The following is a 19,253-nucleotide window of genomic DNA, read 5'->3' as shown; positions in this document are numbered from 1 at the left end:
CATGTTCTCGTAATAAGGTGAATACTGCTAAAGCCTTATATTAAAATATAATCATATCAGGTTGTTTTCCCTTCACTTTATTGAGGAGCCCTATTAGGGCAGATGTATAAAAAGATAAAATAAGCATAACAATGTCACCTTTTACAATCAGGTCTTCAGCTGGTCAATCTTATTGTTTCACCGTTGCAAAGGTCAATTTTGGGCCACATACACATATTACCCATAACTACATAAATACGGTACATTGTACACATTTTCCATTTTTACACTAGTACATATTAAAAACACATTACTTTCTAATTGCCACTTGATTTAGACCAATGTTCCTTCGTTGTCACCAATACTTTATTATAACTGGTAACTTGCACAGTTTAGAACAGACCAGCAAAAATAATGTTTCCGATATTTACAACCTTGCAATAGCTACGTAACTGTACACAAGGCATAGTGATCATAGTAACACAATCTAGTCTTCAGAATATTGTGCACAGGAAAAGACAATATTTAGTAGACATCATTACAGGAACAAAACAGTGAAATGACGTCACGATTCCAGTGAAAATCAGCATCTTACAAAACATACTCATTTACTGCAAACGACACCCTTTACATTAAGAATCTGAAATCATTTCAGTAGTAATTTAGCTGGAATCTGAAGTGCAGATTTCTTGAGCTACTATAAGTCTCTTAAGTGTGGCCACATCAGCAGATAAATTTGCGATACCTCGTTTTAAATACAAGTTCTCTGGCTCAGAAGCTTTGTAGACATTGTCTGACATTCCGGCAATTACAGATGATTTGCAAAGGTTTGGGATTTGATCAAGTTCCTTATGATGCCATTGTCCTGATTTTATAGGCCAGTCTGGGATATTAGTCACTTGAACTGACAAGGGGGACAATGAAGAATGTACCAGAGGTTCACTATGTTTTTCCAGAGGAAAGTGCCTTTTTGAGGACATGTCAATTGGCAGTGGGAGTTTTTGTGTGGCATCAAAATCGTTCTCCAGTGTTTCCATTTTTACCTGCATTGCTTTTGACTTAATTCGCAGTTTATGAGGCAGTGCAGAGGAGTTCACCTCTGGGACTTTAATAACTGTTGTATGACCAGTTTTCAGTTCAACAGGGGAATGGATAGGACCCTTAGGAACCTGTTGTTCATCCTCCCCATCAGAAGTCTTCCCCACCACTCCCTCATCAGCCTCCGATGTTCTCGGTGAGTTGCTGGAGGAACTGTTAATTTGCAAAAGTGGGGGAGAATGTGAGTACCCAGGAAATGTACTTCCAATATAGTTCCGATAGATAGATGAGGCATAGGAGGGATTTTCTTCTCTAGGTTCCCGAGCAAAGTTCTCGATTTCCAGGGGTTCCTGCTTTACCCTTTGAAAGTTCATGCAGGTGTTTTGGGTAGGGGTTGGATGGACAAGTTCTCCAGATGATACCTCAGATACGTCAGAGATAGAGCTCTGAGGGGAGTGCTTGATTACAGAGATACAGCTACTGCCCATTAAAGGATGTTCATGTTCTCCTGAGAAAGATCTCGCAGCATTTGATTTAGCAGCCGCATATTCCTGAAAATACACAGCTGTGGCACTGGTAACTTTTTGTATCTCTTGAGCATAGGAAGCAGAACTTATCAATCCAAATTTAAGTTTTAGGGAGAGCAGTTCCGTTTTCAGATTAGAATTTTCCTCCCCTAATGCAATCAGTTTATTTTCTAGAACCATATCATTTAGTCTGCGTTTTTCACGCGATCGCTTTGCGGCCTCATTGTTTTTCCTTCTTTTTTCCCAGTACATGGCATCTTTCTTTTCATCAGGTATAAATTCCCTTTTCCTGCGACAGGAGGAGGACTTGTTTTTTGAAACCGACCCTTCATTATACAACATGTCATTACTGGAGTCCATTGATTCAGACATGTCGGGCACACTAGGATTAAGCACAAGGATGTTCTCCATACTATTCCTTGTATCAGCACATTCCTCTTTTTTAAAGGTAGGCATTTTCCTTAGCTGCATCAGCGCCAAGTGGCATTGGGAACAGTCTACGGTTGCTGGAGACTTTCTGACAGCGTTCCTTAAACCGTGTGAACATTAATATCGTAATTATAGGAAATTCCATCTGCTATAAATATTTATTCCCAGGAGTTCAAGCTTGGAGTCTGTGACCATCTTTGCAGTCTACCCACAATATGCCATGCCACCTGCAAAAAAGAGAACACATTGATTTTAAAACATGGAAATGGAAGAAAAAGATGAGTAAATGTCATATTTAGACAGAAAATACTACGTCAGTATTTTGCAATATTAATCTATGACTTGAGCTAAAAGTCCCTCTTGTGCGGAAGAAGTTTCCACTAGAGCTACAGAAGTGTTGGTTTGCTATTGCAACCACAATCACAAACACTTCTGCAATTTTACAGACTAGATCATACAGGGCATGTTTGCGGTTCGTAGAGAACAATGATCAGGTGCACCAATATGCTCTTATAAGCAGAGATTTACTTGGCTTACATTAGTTCTGGGGAGCTTGAGACACTGCACGCCTTCTGTCTGAGGATGTAAAGAGCAGAAGGAACAAAGAGTGCGTGGAATGATTAATTGGTACTTGATATTCAAAGAGAAGTGGAAAAAGTGAACTTGAATGAAGTAGAAAAAAGCCCCTGAAAAACTATATATATATATATCCCAAAAAAACACTAAACGTATACATCATATGTTAGCACATACCAGCTTGCAAATGAATTTAGTAAAGCAAGTCTAGAAAAAAAAATGCTCATTTGGCTGACAACTATTTTTCCCGACTCCCTCATACACATGCATGCACAGTATGGCCGACCAAGCATGTGTTTTCAATGGCAAGAGTGGAGAATGCCACTGCCAGGCAGCTCTGGCGGAGGCTGATCTCCTGCCAGAACAAAAGAAGCGGGAAATTCCAAGTTGTTTGGTTTGTGGAATGAGAGTTGGGAGGCCAACATGCACATTAGGTAATCAGCCAACCTACCAAAATTAGCAGGCATGGCTGACAATAATTCACAGAACCTGTTTTTAGGGGGGAGTCTGGTCTTGATATCCCCTGTGCTGCCAGAGGCTGTGCCTTATTAATGATGAGGCACAGGCGCATCCTCTGGCAGTCTGTGCGGCCAAACAGAAATTTGATTTCTGGCTTCATTTGCACCAGAAAACTGGCGTAAATGAAGATAAATCTGTCTCAGCTGTTGGCCTCGCGTCTTTCCCGCCCTTGTCTTTTTGGAAAAGTGGCGAAGGCCGCGTAAAAAGAGGCGCTTTCAACAAACATACAGGTTGCAACTTTGTAAAGCCACTTTTCTCGCACAAGCGAGATGATAAATCTCCCCCAATATACCACTTAAGCCAATATAGTCAAAACTACAATAAAATATATAGTATTGGGTGACTGCTTTCAGAAATGTACAACAATGTCAAATTATGTACTGTACTCAGGGGCGGACAGGGAAATTTCCCGGTGGGCCGATGCCCAGAGGGCCGCCTGAGTCCTCCTCATGGGCGGTGTTCAGCTACATAATGATCTGATGCTCTCAGCATTAATTAATGCTAAGAGCATCAGGTACCTATGTACCTTGCCGATAGCCGCGGGTCCATTCGGAATACGACTGTATCAATGTCCTCAGTACTTTGAAACTGTAGTATGTTATGCTACACAGAGTTATTTGGTTCTGCTGGGGCGGTATTTTGTGCTGCACCATGGTATTGCTGGCCGCACCCACCTCGGTTGTCCCTGCCAACTTGTGTTGCTACGCCTTCTGTGAATTTGGACCAGCCGACAACATGGGGCCACTTTTAGTTTTTTCCAGGGCCACTTTAAGTTCCCAGTCTGCCCCTGACTGTACTTCACAGCAATAAACTTTACAACTCAGCAATGCAGTGTTCACCACATCACAAACATATAGCTGTGACGTATGCAACCAGGCTCCACAAAAATACATGTGCTGCCCATTAACTCCCACAGTGAAAAATAATCTGTATTCCTTGTGGTATTGAAAGGTGTAATTGACACTTCTGGCATATGTTGTACCTATTATAGCTTATTTCCACATTCAGCATGAGAATGTGTCCTTACAATGTCATATGAAATTTATACAAAACCAGCGCTGCAAAGGACAACAACCAGTGTACATCTATCTTGTGGGAAATCTTAAATAGTTGAGAAAAATAATGCAAAAAAAAAAAAAAAGAAATGTAGCAGGAAACTTGCAATTATCTTTTGCACATATAGACTACAAATAGATGTGTCACCAGTAGCCCTTGTCCAGTTTGGGTGCCACTAAGCATCCCTTCTCAGTGCTCATTACACTAAGGCCTCATGCACACGACCATTCCGTTTTTTGGAGTCCGCAAAACACGGAAGCCGCCCATGTGCCTTACGCAATTTGCGGAACGGAACAGGCAGCCCATTGTAGAAATGCCTATTCTTGTCCGCAAAACGGACAAGAATAGGACATGTTATATTTTTTTTGCGGGGGCTATGTAAAGGAGCAACGGATGCGGACAGCACACAGAGTGCTGTCAGCATCTTTTGCGGCCCCATTGAAGTGAATGGGTCCGCACCCGAGCCGCAAAAACTGTGGCTCGGATGCGGACCAGAACAACGGTCGTGTGCATGAAGCCTTAGGCTACAGAGCTGCTGCTCGCTTTGACTTTCTGAAAGGGAAATGACGCTAAAGGCACAGTTTATCATAGACGGTAATCATTGGAGAAAGCAGCTAAATGCATAAAACGGGTGATTCATGTCCAGTACCTAATTTTATCACTGCTAATTAAAACATACTAAACAGCCATCACATGATTTCCGTGTACAGGCAATTCATACAAGAAGCGATTAGAGTATGTGAGATGGATGACTTGCTGACTGTGACTATGCTTGGCAGAAAAATGATGCTTCTGTTTTTGCGACTTACTCACCATGGTTTGTTAGGTTTTCAGTGAATCAAAAATAGTAAAAGAACAACTGTTCACATAAATATATCTCTAGCCAGCTAATGCTCAGTGAGAACGATGCCAAAGTACACAAAGACAGCCAGCAAGGTTAGCGCTTCACTCATTTACAATGGCTCATTAATCCAATTTTCTCTCTCTCCTTGGGATAGAACGACTTGAAGACAGACATAGAAATCATTAATAGAACAGTTCTGCACAAATGAAGAAATGGATTTAGCTTTTTTTGTAAAAATGAAGACAATAATATTACAAAATGTGTGGGTGTAAACTCGGCCACTGCCAAATCACAATTCTCTCAAAGAATAATACCGTAGGTGATGTAGTGAATGGCCTTTTAATATGGTTTATGTAGTCTGAATCCAACTATGTGTATTGCCTAATTGTCCACAGCTACTATAAGCTGAGCTTTGAAATCAAGTCATAAGATGTACTAAAAGTTACGTTGGCCCTAAACAAGGCCGAATGGACCCCTGCTGCTCCACAAAGTAAGGTTCAAAAGATGGCAAATAATTTATTGACCATGAGACATCTACTTGTGTATAGATGTATTTAATGGGAAAATCTAGATTAAAGGGAATCTGTCACCTGCTTTTACCATTTTAAGCTGGCACCATCACTATGTTGACTAAAGTACCTTATTTCCAGCAGTCTTCTTTTTACTTTATTTCGTTTTGTAGTTTTGATATAAAAGCGCTTTTTCTGTTATGCTAATTAGGGTCCAAGGTGCCCAGAGGGGCGTTTTTTTCACTCTCCGGAGCCCAGTGACGCCCCCCCTGCAGTGCCCAAGAACGCCTCCTGATCATCAAATAACCTCCCACAGCCCCGGCAAACGGTTCCGCCCCCTCCCTACGTCATAGTCTACCTTATAGAAATGCCCCGTCCTTCTTCCTGTCTGCGGCCAGAAAACTCGCGCAGGCGCAGTACTGCCAGCGGCCTGCGCGATCATCAACTTCCTGAGGGCAACAGCCTCAAAAGTCTCACTGGGCATGCGCCGAGCCCAGTAATGTGACCTGAGCACTGTTGCCCTCAGGAGGTTGATGATCACGCAGGCCGCTGGCAGTACTGCGCCTGCGCGAGTTTTCTGGCCGCAGACAGGAAGAAGGACGGGGCATTTTTATAAGGTAGACTATGACGTAGGGAGGGGGCGGAACCGTTTGCCGGGGCTGTGGGAGGTTATTTGATGATCAGGAGGCGTTTTTGGGCACTGCAGGGGGGCGTCACTGGGCTCCGGAGAGTGAAAATAACGCCCCTCTGGGCACCTTGGACCCTAATTAGCATAACAGAAAAAGCGCTTTTATATCAAAACTACAAAACGAAATAAAGTAGAAAGAAGACTGCTGGAAATAAGGTACTTTAGTCAACATAGTGATGGTGCCAGCTTAAAATGGTAAAAGCAGGTGACAGAATCCCTTTAAGGGGGTTATTGGTTCTCATTAAAGACTCCAAGTAAGTGTAGGGCTTATTTTCAAGCAAGGCTTCATGGGAAGAGGGGGGGGGGGGGGGGGGAGTTGTTGCGATACCAAATTTTTGATTCGGTTTCGATACCATGAAAAAGTATTGCGATACTCGATACCATTCGATACCACACGAAAAAAATAAACAAAAAAAGCCACGTGCATTCCTCATTTTTAAAAATGGCGAATCGCGCAGTTTTTATTTTATTTTTTCTGTTCCGGCATTCACCACCTAGATTTTTTTTTTATATTTTAATAGTTTGGACTTTTCTGACGTGGCGATGTAATATGTTTATTTATATATTTTATATGTGAAATTGGGAAAAGGGGGGTGATTTATACTTCATATTTTAGTGTTTGTTTTTTTTTCACTTTTTATTTAATAACTATTTCCCCCCTTAGGGGCTAGAACCTGGGATCTTTCATCCCTTTTCCTATTCACCCTGATAGATCTCTATCAGGGTGAATAGGACTCCACACTGTCCCTGCTGCTCTGTGCTTTGTGCACACAGCATCAGGGATGTTACCATGGCAACCAGGGCTTCCTGGCTGCCATGGTAACCGATCGGAGCCCCAGGCTTACACAGCTGGGGCTCCGATCAGAAGCTGCCACTGCACCACCAATGAGGGGGAGTGGAGAGGTCCCTGTGGCCACTGCCACCAATGATTTTAATACTGGAGGGCTGAGAGGGGCCGGCGCACTGTGCCACCAATGATTTTAATGGGATGGGGGGATTGAGGGGGGGGGCACACTGCACCACCAATGATTTTACCCCTTTATACAGGAGGCGGGTACTAGCAGATCAGCGGCAGTTAACTGCCGCTGATCGCAGCTCCCTGTCAGGGGCAGGGTGCCGGCAATGCGATTCTGCTGCCGGCACCCGCCTCCTGTATTGTGTTAAAGACTGACTTTCACTATCAGGCCACACAGAGCGGCGCCCAGCGATGTCTCAGCACTCACCATTTAGTCCTGGGCGCCGCTCCGTTCGCCTGCAGTGCCCCATTACTGTCTCCTCTCCTGCTCCACATGCTGCTGATTACTATCGGAGCGATGGGAGGAGACATCAGCTTCACTAGTGGGCGTTCCTTCTCCCTGGCTGTAGCGCTGTCCAATCGCAGCGCAGGAAGAAGGAACGCCCACTAGTGAAGCTGATGTCTCCTCCCATCGCTCCGATAGTAATCCTATCATTGGTGGCGCAGTGCGCCCGCCCCTCCTCCGCCCCTCTCTTCTCATTGCCGCCCCTCCTCCACCCCCTCTCTTCTCATTGCCGCCCCTCCTCCGCCCCTCTCTTCTCATTGCCGCCCCTCCTCCGCCCCTCTCTTCTCATTGGTGGCAGCGGCAGCGGCAGCAGCACAGGGGGAGGGAGGACAGCTTCCTTCTCCCCGTGCTGCTGAGAGAGAACATGAGCGCGCCGATAGCAGCGCGCTCATGTTCAGAGATACTAGACTGCGCAGAAGCGCAGCCCAGTATCGAAAAAACGGAAATCCCGGTATCGTATCGATACCGGGACAAAAGTATCGATTGGGTATCGAAATTTCGATACCCGCAACAACCCTAGGTGGGGGTAAGATTGGCTCAAGTCAGCCAAACCGAGACTCCTCCAAAATGAAGAGTAACCCCGATATCTACAAATTGGTCACTCTTTCTGTTGGAGCAGTCTGTAGGTTGGCTGTCATATACGTTAATTTGCATATAAAAAGCCATATCTGTTAAAGAGGTCTCATGGGATCACGGAAAGTTTTACCTGACAAGCACTACTTATATAGGAGAAATGGTCAGCTTTTTTATATATATTTTTATTCTTGTTTATTGGCTAATATACTAAGCTATTTTGAGACTTGATATTCCCAGAAGGAATTTTTACAGCCACTAACTTTTGGCTAAACCACTTTTCCTTGTGACTATTACCCCCCTTGTGGCCACAGTCTTATCTCTAGATATTCTCATATCAGAGTCACCTTATAGTGTACATTTTATATTTACCATTTTCCTTATTTTTTATCCTACCTTATTTTTACTGTTTTTTGTCCTCTGTCTTTTTGATCTCTTATTTACATTTTTATAATAGGGAGAATAAACTAATACTTACTTTAATACTACCCGCTTGTTCTTTACTTGCTACCAGACATAGTGTGCCAGTCTATTTATAAAATCTATTTTGAGACTTAAAGGGGGAGATTTAGCAAATTGGTGTAAAGTAGAACTGGCTTAGTTGCCCATAGCAACCAATCACATTCCACCTTTCATTTTCCAAAGGAGCTGTGAAAAATGAAAGGTGAAATCTGATTGGTTGCTTTGGGGAGCTAAGCCAGTTCTACTTTACACTGGTTCGATAAATCCCCCCCAAAATCTCATGCACTCAACTATATGTATTTTGCGTTTTGTAAACTGTGAATCCGCAAAATATGGATACAGTATGTGTTTTTTTTTTTTAAGTCAATGGGTCCAGGGTCTGCAGAATAGAACATGTTCTTTAATTTGTGCAATGGACATATGGAGGCAGATAGCACACGGACGACATCCATCTGTTCCGCAAATTATAGAGGATGTCCTATTCTGGTCCGCAAGTCAACGGGTCTGCAAAAATGCAGAAGGTGCATGGACGGTATCCATATTATGCGGATGACGTCCATGTGCTGTATACGTCTGTATGTCCATTCCACATATTATAGAAAAAGCCCTATTCTAGTCTGCAAAATGTGGACCGCCGACCCATATGGATCGGAAAAAAAAAAAAATCCGGACAGCACATAGACGGTATCTGAATTTTGTGGATCTGCGGATGACATACTTGTGTTCTCGGCATCCATTAGTTGGTCCCACAAATTATAGAACATGTCCTATTCTGGTCCATAAAATGCAGACCCCAGACCCATTGGTCAACAGATCAGCGAAAAAATGCGGACGGATGGTATCCATATTTTGTGCAAAATACATACCGTCGTGTGCATGAAGCCTTAAGCTTATTAAACTGCACATCAGCTGCCGCTGTCTTAATTCTGAAAGATGTCCTCAACATGCCTACTGAATTGTAAGTCTGGAATGTGGCATGCTTCCCCTGTCGTACTTTAGGCTCAGTTTTGCAACCAGACGACTGCTAGCTTGTGCCATGTGTATGTCCAATCACGGAAGCAATCATTTATTTTACTCATTTATATAGCACTGACATATTCCGCAGACATTACCATTGCTTTCTGTCTCCAATTCTATGGCATCAGACACATGCAGTGTATAAAATTCCAAGGCACACTAGTTTTTGCAATTCATAAGTGAAGTTTATTAAATCACATCTTGTGACTACGATGGTCTGTTAGTTTGAATTATCCTTCAATCCTTCCCAGCGACAGCGTCCTCTCATACCCTGTTCTCATCATACATACCAGATACAACTTGATAAAGTTCATATCGTCCTTCTCATGTTATCTGGGTAAACATTTTTTTATGTGTCCTGGAAAGATAATGCCGTCTAACAGACCTTTTTGGTTACAAGATGTGATTTAAAAAAACAACTTCACTTCCTAATTGCAAAAAGAAGTGGGCCTTGGATTTTCATACACAATACAGTGGGTGGGGGACCTTCTAAGAAGAAATGTGTGCGGTTCCACCCATCCTTTGAACACGCAGGCAATTCTTCCATCTCACATTAGGGTACAACTGTTCCTATCATTTTAGCATGTGGTGACAATTTGCACTTTTGGGTATCTTGGCTCGGAAATAACAACATACCATGTATGAGGTCAGTGAAGAGCTCTTCACATACTGTACAATGACATGCCAGATAATAGGAACATAAATTATAATGCTTTTTGGTGGCCTAAATTTTGATAACATAAAACAGTTTCTGAAAAGTGTAACATTCTGGACATGGCAATGATAGCTATGAAAACGGATGTACATATCAAGTGCGTTCCAGATCCCCTCTATCCGTACCAACCCATCACACACAGTGCATGTCTTTGTATGCATGGCGTTTATCTGGGCTGACTGATGCTGATCACTGAGTGCAGGGATTCCTCGGAAAACAGGTCCTAATCCATCTTCAGATGTGGTCACGACAGTAAGAGCGGCTCAAACCCTCTAATGGCATTTCTATCAGCGATGCTTGCATTTAGTTTCATCTCGGAGCCTCTGAATTAGCAGGCCCACAAAGGACAGTAATATGCATGCCACATACAGGAGCTGCCTGGATAAGGTATGGCAAAAGTGGCACTTGGGAAATTCTCCTTTGGACTTGGCACAGCAGGGAGATGCAGTTTGGAAGGCTCCTGTTGTTTTACTGCTAACTGCTGCAACAGATTATGTGGGCAAAAATCCACAAAACCACAAAGAAGGCAATCGTAGCTCATCTCGGAGATTGTGTAACAAAGAGACAACACGATGAGAAGAGCATGTTGTTCTTATACAGTATGGAAAGACGTCTTGTTGACACCTGTTCCGCTTTTGATTCCTTCCTTTGAGGAATTTAAAGGTAGCTGCTCCACTTTTCTTTTGCAGCAGTTTTAATAGATCTCTCCAAAGTATCTAATTTCTGCAGAAAATGCCCTGGAAACATGCCTACACAGAGTATATGTACCCTTACAAATGAATAAATGTAATGATAAGAACCTGGCATGTACTACAAGCCATCTTGCATGTTTAGTGTACTGTGGGTCAAACCCGCCATTTTTGGAATGACCAGGTGATAAACCAGTATATATAGGGTGCTTCCGACTCTCCGCTAACAGATGATGTCAGGGGAGAGAAGGATTGGACGAATGAATGAATCATTTCTCCCCAAGCTTTTGTTCTCTCTGAAGGTAAGCCGCCATCGGGTGTCCGGCAGGAGCTTCTCCCCTCTCCCCATTGACAACACATACTGTACATGCATGTAGATGTAGGACTGGTAGCTAATGAAGGCGCACATTATGTGTTCAGTCTACTGGTAATAATGCACAACTATTGCACTCTAGTACTGCAAGACACCATGCCATGATAATTAATTTATGTACATGTAACGGAGCAGACATGACGTGTGAAGAGTCATTTCTATAAGCAGCGAGTACATAAAAACCTCAAACCTCTCAGATGTAACTGGTGCAGAGCGACTTTCATCTGTACGATTACAGTCCCAGACAGGACACAGAGCAGTCTTACATAAACTGCACTCTGTTCCATAACAGCAGATGATATAATGGCACTAAAGCTGCGTGTTCACCGCTACGTGTAGGATTAGCACGTTTACCTAACCTCTTACTGAATGGACTTTGCTGTGTGGTACATGTTGGGAGTTGTCCATTTCTGAGCTCCTTATCTAACCATCTAATGAGGTCATACAGGTTAATAGACTTTTAGATGGTTAACACAGAGGTGAATAGCATGCTTGTTTACTAGCTCAAATGGCTTACCTGTAGTTTTAAGGGACTTTCACGAAAATATTAGGGAAAATGAGGGATTCCCTGCATTACTGTTAGCTCCCTTTCACACAAGCGTGTCCAGTGCGGGAATCACACTCTGTGTGTGAGCGCCATCCTCCGTTCTGGACACTGCTGGTCTTGAGGAGCGCTCGGCATTATACTGATTTATAATGCTGTGTGTCTCTGCTTGACCTTACTGATACAGGATCATCAGTATAATGCCGTGCACTCCTCAAGACCAGCAGTGTCCAGAATGGAGGATCGCGTTTACCTGTTGAGCATGATTCTCGCACTAGACACGCTTGTGTGAAAGAGCCTTAATTGTCATGTCTGTATTAATGAGTACTAGTAATCACAGCAGATTTACTAATCTTGGATAAAATATAGATGGCATACACTTAGTTAGGCCTCATGCTCAGGCCTCTTGCACACGACCATATGGCCTTTTCAGTATTTTGAAGTCTGCAAAAAACGGATCCGAAAAAAATACAGATGACGCCCGTGTGCATTCCGTTCTTTGCGGAACGGAACAGCTATCCCCTGATAGAACAGTACTTTACTTGTCCGTTATGCGGACAATAATAGAACTATTTTTGAATGGAATGGAAAAACGGAAACGGAAGGCATACAGAGTACCTTACATTCTTTTTTGGATCCATTGAAATAAATGGTTCCATACACGGTTCGTATACGGAACGCAAAAAAAAAACAGAACGGAAGCGGAAAAAAATAAGTTTGTGTGCAAGAGGTCTCACGTTTATATTTTTCATCCGTGTGACAGCCACAATATTTCCGGATAGCACACAGACCCATTCATTTCTATGGGGCCATGCACATACCTGTATCTTTTGTAGATCCGTGTGGCTGTTCCACACATTACAGTACATGTCCTATTCTGGACCATATTGCAGAATAATAATCTCGTATCGCCATTATCATAGCAAAATAAGGAAAACCATGTCATTTTTAGTGCATAGTGAAAGCTATATCCAAAAAAACAATAGCAGAAATGCGTTTTTTTGTCTTTTTCGCCCCACTTATTTTTCCATACAAGATGTGGTAAATGGAATGGTGTCATAAAAATGCTACTCGAAAAAGCCCCATAAGGCCACGTGAACTGAGAAGTAAAAAAGCTTGGAAAGAAAGTTGTCCTAAAAGGGGTTAATTGTGTGAAAGAGTTGTCCCTGTCACAAGGACAGATAATGACATTTACAATGTTAGTAATAGGTTCCTATTAGGCAATGTTTGAGTACATTCTGCTGCAGCTGGCACAATTAACCCTTGATATGTTGGTTGGGAGCACATAACATTCATCATCTTATATCATATAAGTAATTAAAAGTAAGACGCTCCACAAGGAAACATTAAGTCTATTGCGTGTGATGCCTGGCAGCTCTCTAGCATTGGCAAGACAAAGAGCACTAAAATGACCTCATAACAGGATTCTCCAAACCAGTTCTACAAGTGGAGATGGTAATTCCACTCTTGCTGTGCTTTTTACTTTCATCAGCTACTACAAACTACAGTTTACAAAGCTTGACCTGCCCATCTAAGCCTAGTACTTGTACCAACAGCTTCAGAGGGCAAAATCTCCTTCGCAGATACAGCTTGTTCATAAGGTCAGTTTGTATAGCCGTTAGTATGCAAAGCTACTGACAGACACCTCTGGCACCACCTATCTGCCGATGGAACAATAACCGACAAATAGAAAAAGAAATCTGTCAGATCCTAGGCTGCCACCAGGGGGCAGTCTGGAGGACATATCAAGTTGGCTGTACAACATCCTCCTCCACAAAGGACTTTTTTTTTTTCGTCTAAAATAACCGATCTCAGACAGAAATTCCTAAAACTGATGCAAAATGAGCATAACTGATGCTCTAAATAGGATCAGAAGAACAGAAAATGGAACAGTGATGTGAATCTACCCTTAGATAGCTGTTGGCCCAACACTCCTTCAGCCAACAGCTATCTCTCCAGACCCCACCTAGGGGGGGGGATCAGTAGTAATAACTCAGAGCAACTGGACTTCTTGCATTTCTTTTTCTTGAAGGTGGGGGTAGTTCACTGTCGGCCACCTCTGGTGCTGCCTTTCTTCCCTGATATCAAGAGCATTGGGTATATAAAAATCAAACTGCAGATCCTCCTCTCCCCTGACACGTGCCGTTGGCGTCACCCTACACATTACATGTTCCTGCTGAAATTGGGACAGCGTTTGATATTGGATTATGGACAGATATAATGAAATTGGTGAGATTGGGTGACTAAAGTCTAATTGAGGAGACCAGGCCTGTTACCATGATTGTAGCATGTTGCCTGTGCGGCTGCAGATGTTGGTGTCATGTTTCACACCTGTAATTACCTGTTTTGTGTGATCCGGCTGAATGTTAATAGTAGGCCATAACACCTGACTCTGGCGTGGAAAGTTTTATGAAGTTGTTTTTCCCTGTAACAGGGGGGAGGCTGAGAGCTCCCATCTCTCCCTGGTCTGTGGATTGCAATGTTAATGAACGACTACACACAAACATTAGGAATACGTGACTGGCAAAGCATCCCTCCCTCCTCCTCCTCCTGAGCCGCCTTGCCCGCTCTGCGCAAACAAACAGTGTTATCCTGTCTCCAAGATCATATTACAAAACTGATTAGCACAGGGTGATCCTGAGCAGGAGAGGGGGCGAGTGCCACAGCCTGCTGGCTCACCCCAGGTTACAAGGCCACAGCTATCCCTATATGTGAAAGAGGTTCAGGTTACAAGTCATGTCAAATATGCAGCCTCTCCCTCCCAGACTGACAGACCCCGTCTCTTCCCCCTCAATGTAAGCATGTTCTCATATATGTACAACTATAAAGACTTGGATGCAGAGGTGCCTTCCTTAAGTATAGGAGAGCACACCACGCAACGCTAAGGCGTGAATGGAGAACACACTGCGCAAGCGTGGCCACCGCTCCGTTCACCTCTAAATAACCAAGCCACCTCTCGCCTGTGTTAGGAACTCCCATAGCCGTGAACAGTGGGTGGCAGCGCATGCGCAGCTGCTTTCTGTTCGCTTCAGGGGTCCCGTTCTGCTCCTATCTGACATTTGTGGTATCTCCTAGTGATATGCCATTGATGTCCCAGATGGGAACACCACTTTAATTTCTAAAGCAGTGGAAGTGGCACAGGGCTCTTCTGAGACCTCAACCCCCCCCTACGGCTATGCGAGGGGTTACGACTGTCATTATAAAGTACGATGTTAACATGACTATTGTACTTACATCTACTACAGTTTCAGCATGTCCTAGATAAGGTGGGGGTTATACTCCACTCAGCCAGAGCTATGAGTTTAAACCGTCTTCTCAAGAGGATAGGAAGAGGAATTATTGCTCCTATTGAGCAGGATAAATGTTCATAAAGGTGATAAACAGCTCAATACAGAAAAGGGAATGTAAAGTTTTGGCTCTTGCTAATAAAAGTATTTGAACAACAATACAGGAAAGGGTTCTTTACAGTTAGAGCAGTCGAGAAACTGCAGATATATGTCAGCGTATATAAAAAAAGGGGCTAGATGTTTCTGTAAATGCAAATGGCATTAAGGGTTACAATTAATAGAGAAGGGTTGAACTTGATGGACCTGGGTCTTTTTATGGAACACGACCCCATAGGAATATGACAGTATCTCAGGATGCAGGTAAGTAATATGTGTACTAGTCCACACGTGGCATGACATTAGTGCCAATCTACACTACCACAAACCCTGCTTCCCAGGCCATCTTGTGGCTCAGATAGGAGAGCATTATGCAATGGCTGTTACACAAGAGGGTCAGGGCTCTGGCACAGGCTTGCTCATTCCATTGGGGTCTTTCTAGTAAATTTTTGTTTTATTGAGAAATATAACAAAGGCATTAGAAGCTTTGAACAGTGCAAATTAGGGTATCAATCACCATTAGAATTGCATAAGTACATAAGCGATGTCAATCAATGATATAATAACATGGATATGATGTATTTCCTAGTTCAAAAAGGAGAAACATATGATTAGTATGTCTAGTGTTATTATACTAAGCATATAGCATGTAAGGAACACTATGGTGAAAGGTAAGGAGATGTAAGTGCCAATATGAGGAGTATCTGTGGTAGAACGTGGGGCTCTCTGCTTTATAAGTTATCAGAACAAAGACACCAAGAGCCCTCCGAGCCGAGGCCACCAGCGAAGACAACACGATGGGTCCCGTAGTCCTCCAACGGCGTGTGCTTTACCTCACATGCACTGCGCCATTATCGCCACAGCCGCACAAGTTCAAGGCTATCCCCGGTGAGAGGAACACATGGCAGCGGGGGCACGGCTGTATGCTTCCCTGCAGGAGAACAAAGGAATGCGGAGCCCGGCAGTGTGCTCCTCCCTGCCCGCCTCCCATTCACGTGCTCAGCCCTCAATCACAACAAGCGCCCCGAGCACGGCCATTGTCTGGACGGAGAGAGCCGGAGCGCGGCCATTCCCTCCCAGCAGTCCCACGTAGCGCTGGGACAAATATAGACGTGCGTTATTTTTACCCAAAGTCCCTGAGGAGCATGAGCTCCCAGCCATTGTCTGCTCCTGGAGGAGAGGAGACCGCGGCGCAGAGCTATTGTTACCGGCTCCGAAAATCGCATCATCAGCAGCTCCCTGCACACAGAGCCTGCGCTGCCAGCTTATGCTGAGGTTACATAATAGCACATTTCCAGGAACACCCAGCACCAGACGGCAGGATGGTCATTGCTATCAGCTAGATATTAGATAGACAGGTTACATACAGGTGGATAGACTGTATGCAGTAGGGTCCCCTGTAGAGTATACACAGCATGTATATTTCTGAGCAGTAGGGTATACGTGCTACATCTATAGATACACAGACAGTGTACAGCCACATCATCACGTGTTACATTGTATATATAGGTGAACATGATGAAGGTACGCATCCATGCAGTCACGTGTTACATTGTATCTCTAGCATACAGCAGGACATACACAATGTATAGGTGTCTGCACCAGACGGGGCGATCGATCGATCGCAGCAGGAGACCGCGGAGCCTCCCGTCACTCTGCACGGGTTATGCAATCCACGAGACCCTCCTCCCCCGGCTCCAGACAACAAAAGGACACCTCATTCCAGCGGACTCCTCCAGCACCACGTACACATCTGTATGTGCCATGGAGCCGCCAGCTGTGCGAGTGTCAGCTCTTCGGGCAGCCTCCTCTCGATGTGACATTCTGGAGGCTGTGTGATAAAGGTCACTGGGGAATGATAGCCGCAGCAGCCCCGTCACTCACTGTCACATTCATCCCCATTCAGACAGTGTGGACGTGCAGCCCGGCTCCTGACCTGGTTTACCTTGGTTGGTCAGCAGCATCCTGGTGGACATGGCACTATCCGGGAAGCAGCGCCTCCTATGCAGGGTGTCCCAGCTCCAGCCCGCTGCTGCTGCTGCCGATGCTCCACAGATCTGTGTTAGTAGGTCAATACTCCTCTGTGTTACTCTGTGTGTACTTCCAGGCTTCCAGTGACTCAAACAGGAGCTCCCTGCAGCCAATCACATCCCCGGCGTTTGTAAGCGACGACCAATGAGAGGGCGCCGCCGGAGACAGGGGGCGGGACGCGGAGAAGGCACTCTGCTTGTGAACACCGTGTTACTGTAGAACGTGTAGCTCTTGTCCTGTGTATTGCATAACTAAAGCTGGGGGAGAGGAGGGAGGGGCATTTACGTAACTGCCCGGCAGCGGCAGCACATTAACCCGTTGCGTGCACACCTCAGGTGAACGAGGCAGGGCTTTGTTTACTAGGGGTAATAAATGAATGGGGATATCGGCGTACAACTATAGTATGGGAGGGGACGTGGTAGTGAGCGCCGGCTCCCGGCACTGTCATGCTCTGCTCCTCAATACGTGATGTGATAATCGCCTCATGCAGGGATCCCGCCCGCCTGTAACGATTTGTCTCATTGTCCGTTGATTTTATCCATTGTTCTAGAGTGATGGAAACGAAATTTACCGCAGTGCACAACGTGTACGGCCAGTCAGATTGTCCACACGCAGGGTGTAGTGACAGCCATTTCAGGAGCTTCACCCATCACTGCAGAATGATTTCTTGTAATTAGCTAGAATAGTACTGCGGCCATAGAAGTGACCACAGGTCCAGTCACTAGTCTAACTCTACATTACAGGTGACACATCGTGTCAGGACTGCTGACAATTATCTGCATAAGGCTGGGCACATGTTAAACATTAGAGCCTGTCAGCTAAATGCTCGATGTCTCCTCACGGGCTTCATGTCTCCTCACAGACTTCATGTTACCTCAGGCTTCATTTCACCTCAGAAGCTTCATGTCTCCTTACAGGCTTCATGTCTCCTCACAGGCTTCATGTCACCTCACAGGCTTCATGTGACCCTCACAGGCTTCATGTCTCCTAACAGACTTCATGTTACCTCAGGCTTCATTTCACCTCAGAAGCTTCATGTCACCTCACAGGCTTCATGTCACCACACAGTGTTCATGTCTCCTCACAGGCTTCATGTCTCCTCACAGGCTTCATGTCACCTCACAGTGGTCATGTCTCCTCACAGGCTTCATGTCTCCTCACAGGCTTCATGTCACCTCACAGTGGTCATGTCTCCTCACAGGCTTCATGTCTCCACACAGGCTTCATGTCACCTCACAGTGTTCATGTCTCCTCACAGGCTTCATGTCTCCTCACAGGTTTTATGTTATCTCACAGGCTTCATGTCTCCTCACAGGCTTCATGTCACCTCACAGTGTTCATGTTACCTCACAGTGTTCATGTCACCTCACAGTGTTCATGTCTCCCTCAGAGGCTCTTGTCTCCTCACAGGTTTTATGTTACCTCACAGGCTTCATGTCACCTCACAGGCTTCATGTCACCTCTCAGTGTTCATGTCACCTCACCGTGTTCATGTCACCTCACAGGCTTCATGTCACCTCACAGTGTTCATGTCTCCTCACAGGCTTCATGTCTCCCTCAGAGGCTCTTGTCTCCTCACAGGCTTCATGTCTCCCTCACAGGCTTCATGTCACCTCACAGTGGTCATGTCTCCTCACAGGCTTCATGTCTCCTCACAGGCTTCATGTCACCTCACCGTGTTCATGTCACCTCACAGGCTTCATGTCACCTCACAGTGTTCATGTCTCCTCACAGGCTTCATGTCTCCCTCAGAGGCTCTTGTCTCCTCACAGGCTTCATGTCTCCCTCACAGGCTTCATGTCACCTCACAGTGGTCATGTCTCCTCACAGGCTTCATGTCTCCTCACAGGCTTCATGTCACCTCACAGTGTTCATGTCTCCTCACATGCTTCATGTCGCCTCACAGGTTTTATGTTACCTCACAGGCTTCATGTCTCCTCACAGGCTTCATGTCACCTCACAGTGTTCATATCTCCTCACAGGCTTCATGTCACCTCACA

At 44.7% G+C, this 19,253-nt stretch overlaps 1 protein-coding gene across 1 annotated transcript; it reads right to left on the bottom strand.

The window, feature by feature from the left end:
- Nucleotides 1-327: 327 nt before the first annotated feature.
- NFIL3 (nuclear factor, interleukin 3 regulated) lies at nt 328-17,335 on the bottom strand. The gene is made up of 2 exons (XM_040416941.1): nt 17,168-17,335; nt 328-2,200 (listed from the first exon to the last, which is right to left on the bottom strand). The coding sequence occupies exon 2, from the start codon at nt 2,013-2,015 to the stop codon at nt 642-644; it is 1,374 nt and encodes a 457-aa protein (XP_040272875.1). The 5' UTR covers nt 2,016-2,200; nt 17,168-17,335; the 3' UTR covers nt 328-641.
- Between the last annotated feature and the right edge of the window lie 1,918 nt (nt 17,336-19,253).

The sequence above is a fragment of the Bufo bufo genome, chromosome 2, assembly GCF_905171765.1.
Source record: "Bufo bufo chromosome 2, aBufBuf1.1, whole genome shotgun sequence".
NCBI lineage: Eukaryota > Metazoa > Chordata > Amphibia > Anura > Bufonidae > Bufo > Bufo bufo.
Note: the sequence above shows the minus strand (reverse complement) of the source record. Positions and strands in the feature narration are given on the sequence as shown.

What these genes read in the sequence shown, in the direction of transcription:
- NFIL3 (XM_040416941.1), bottom strand. Translation starts at nt 2,015, where the DNA reads ATGCAGCTAAGGAAAATGCCTACCTTTAAAAAAGAGGAATGTGCTGAT.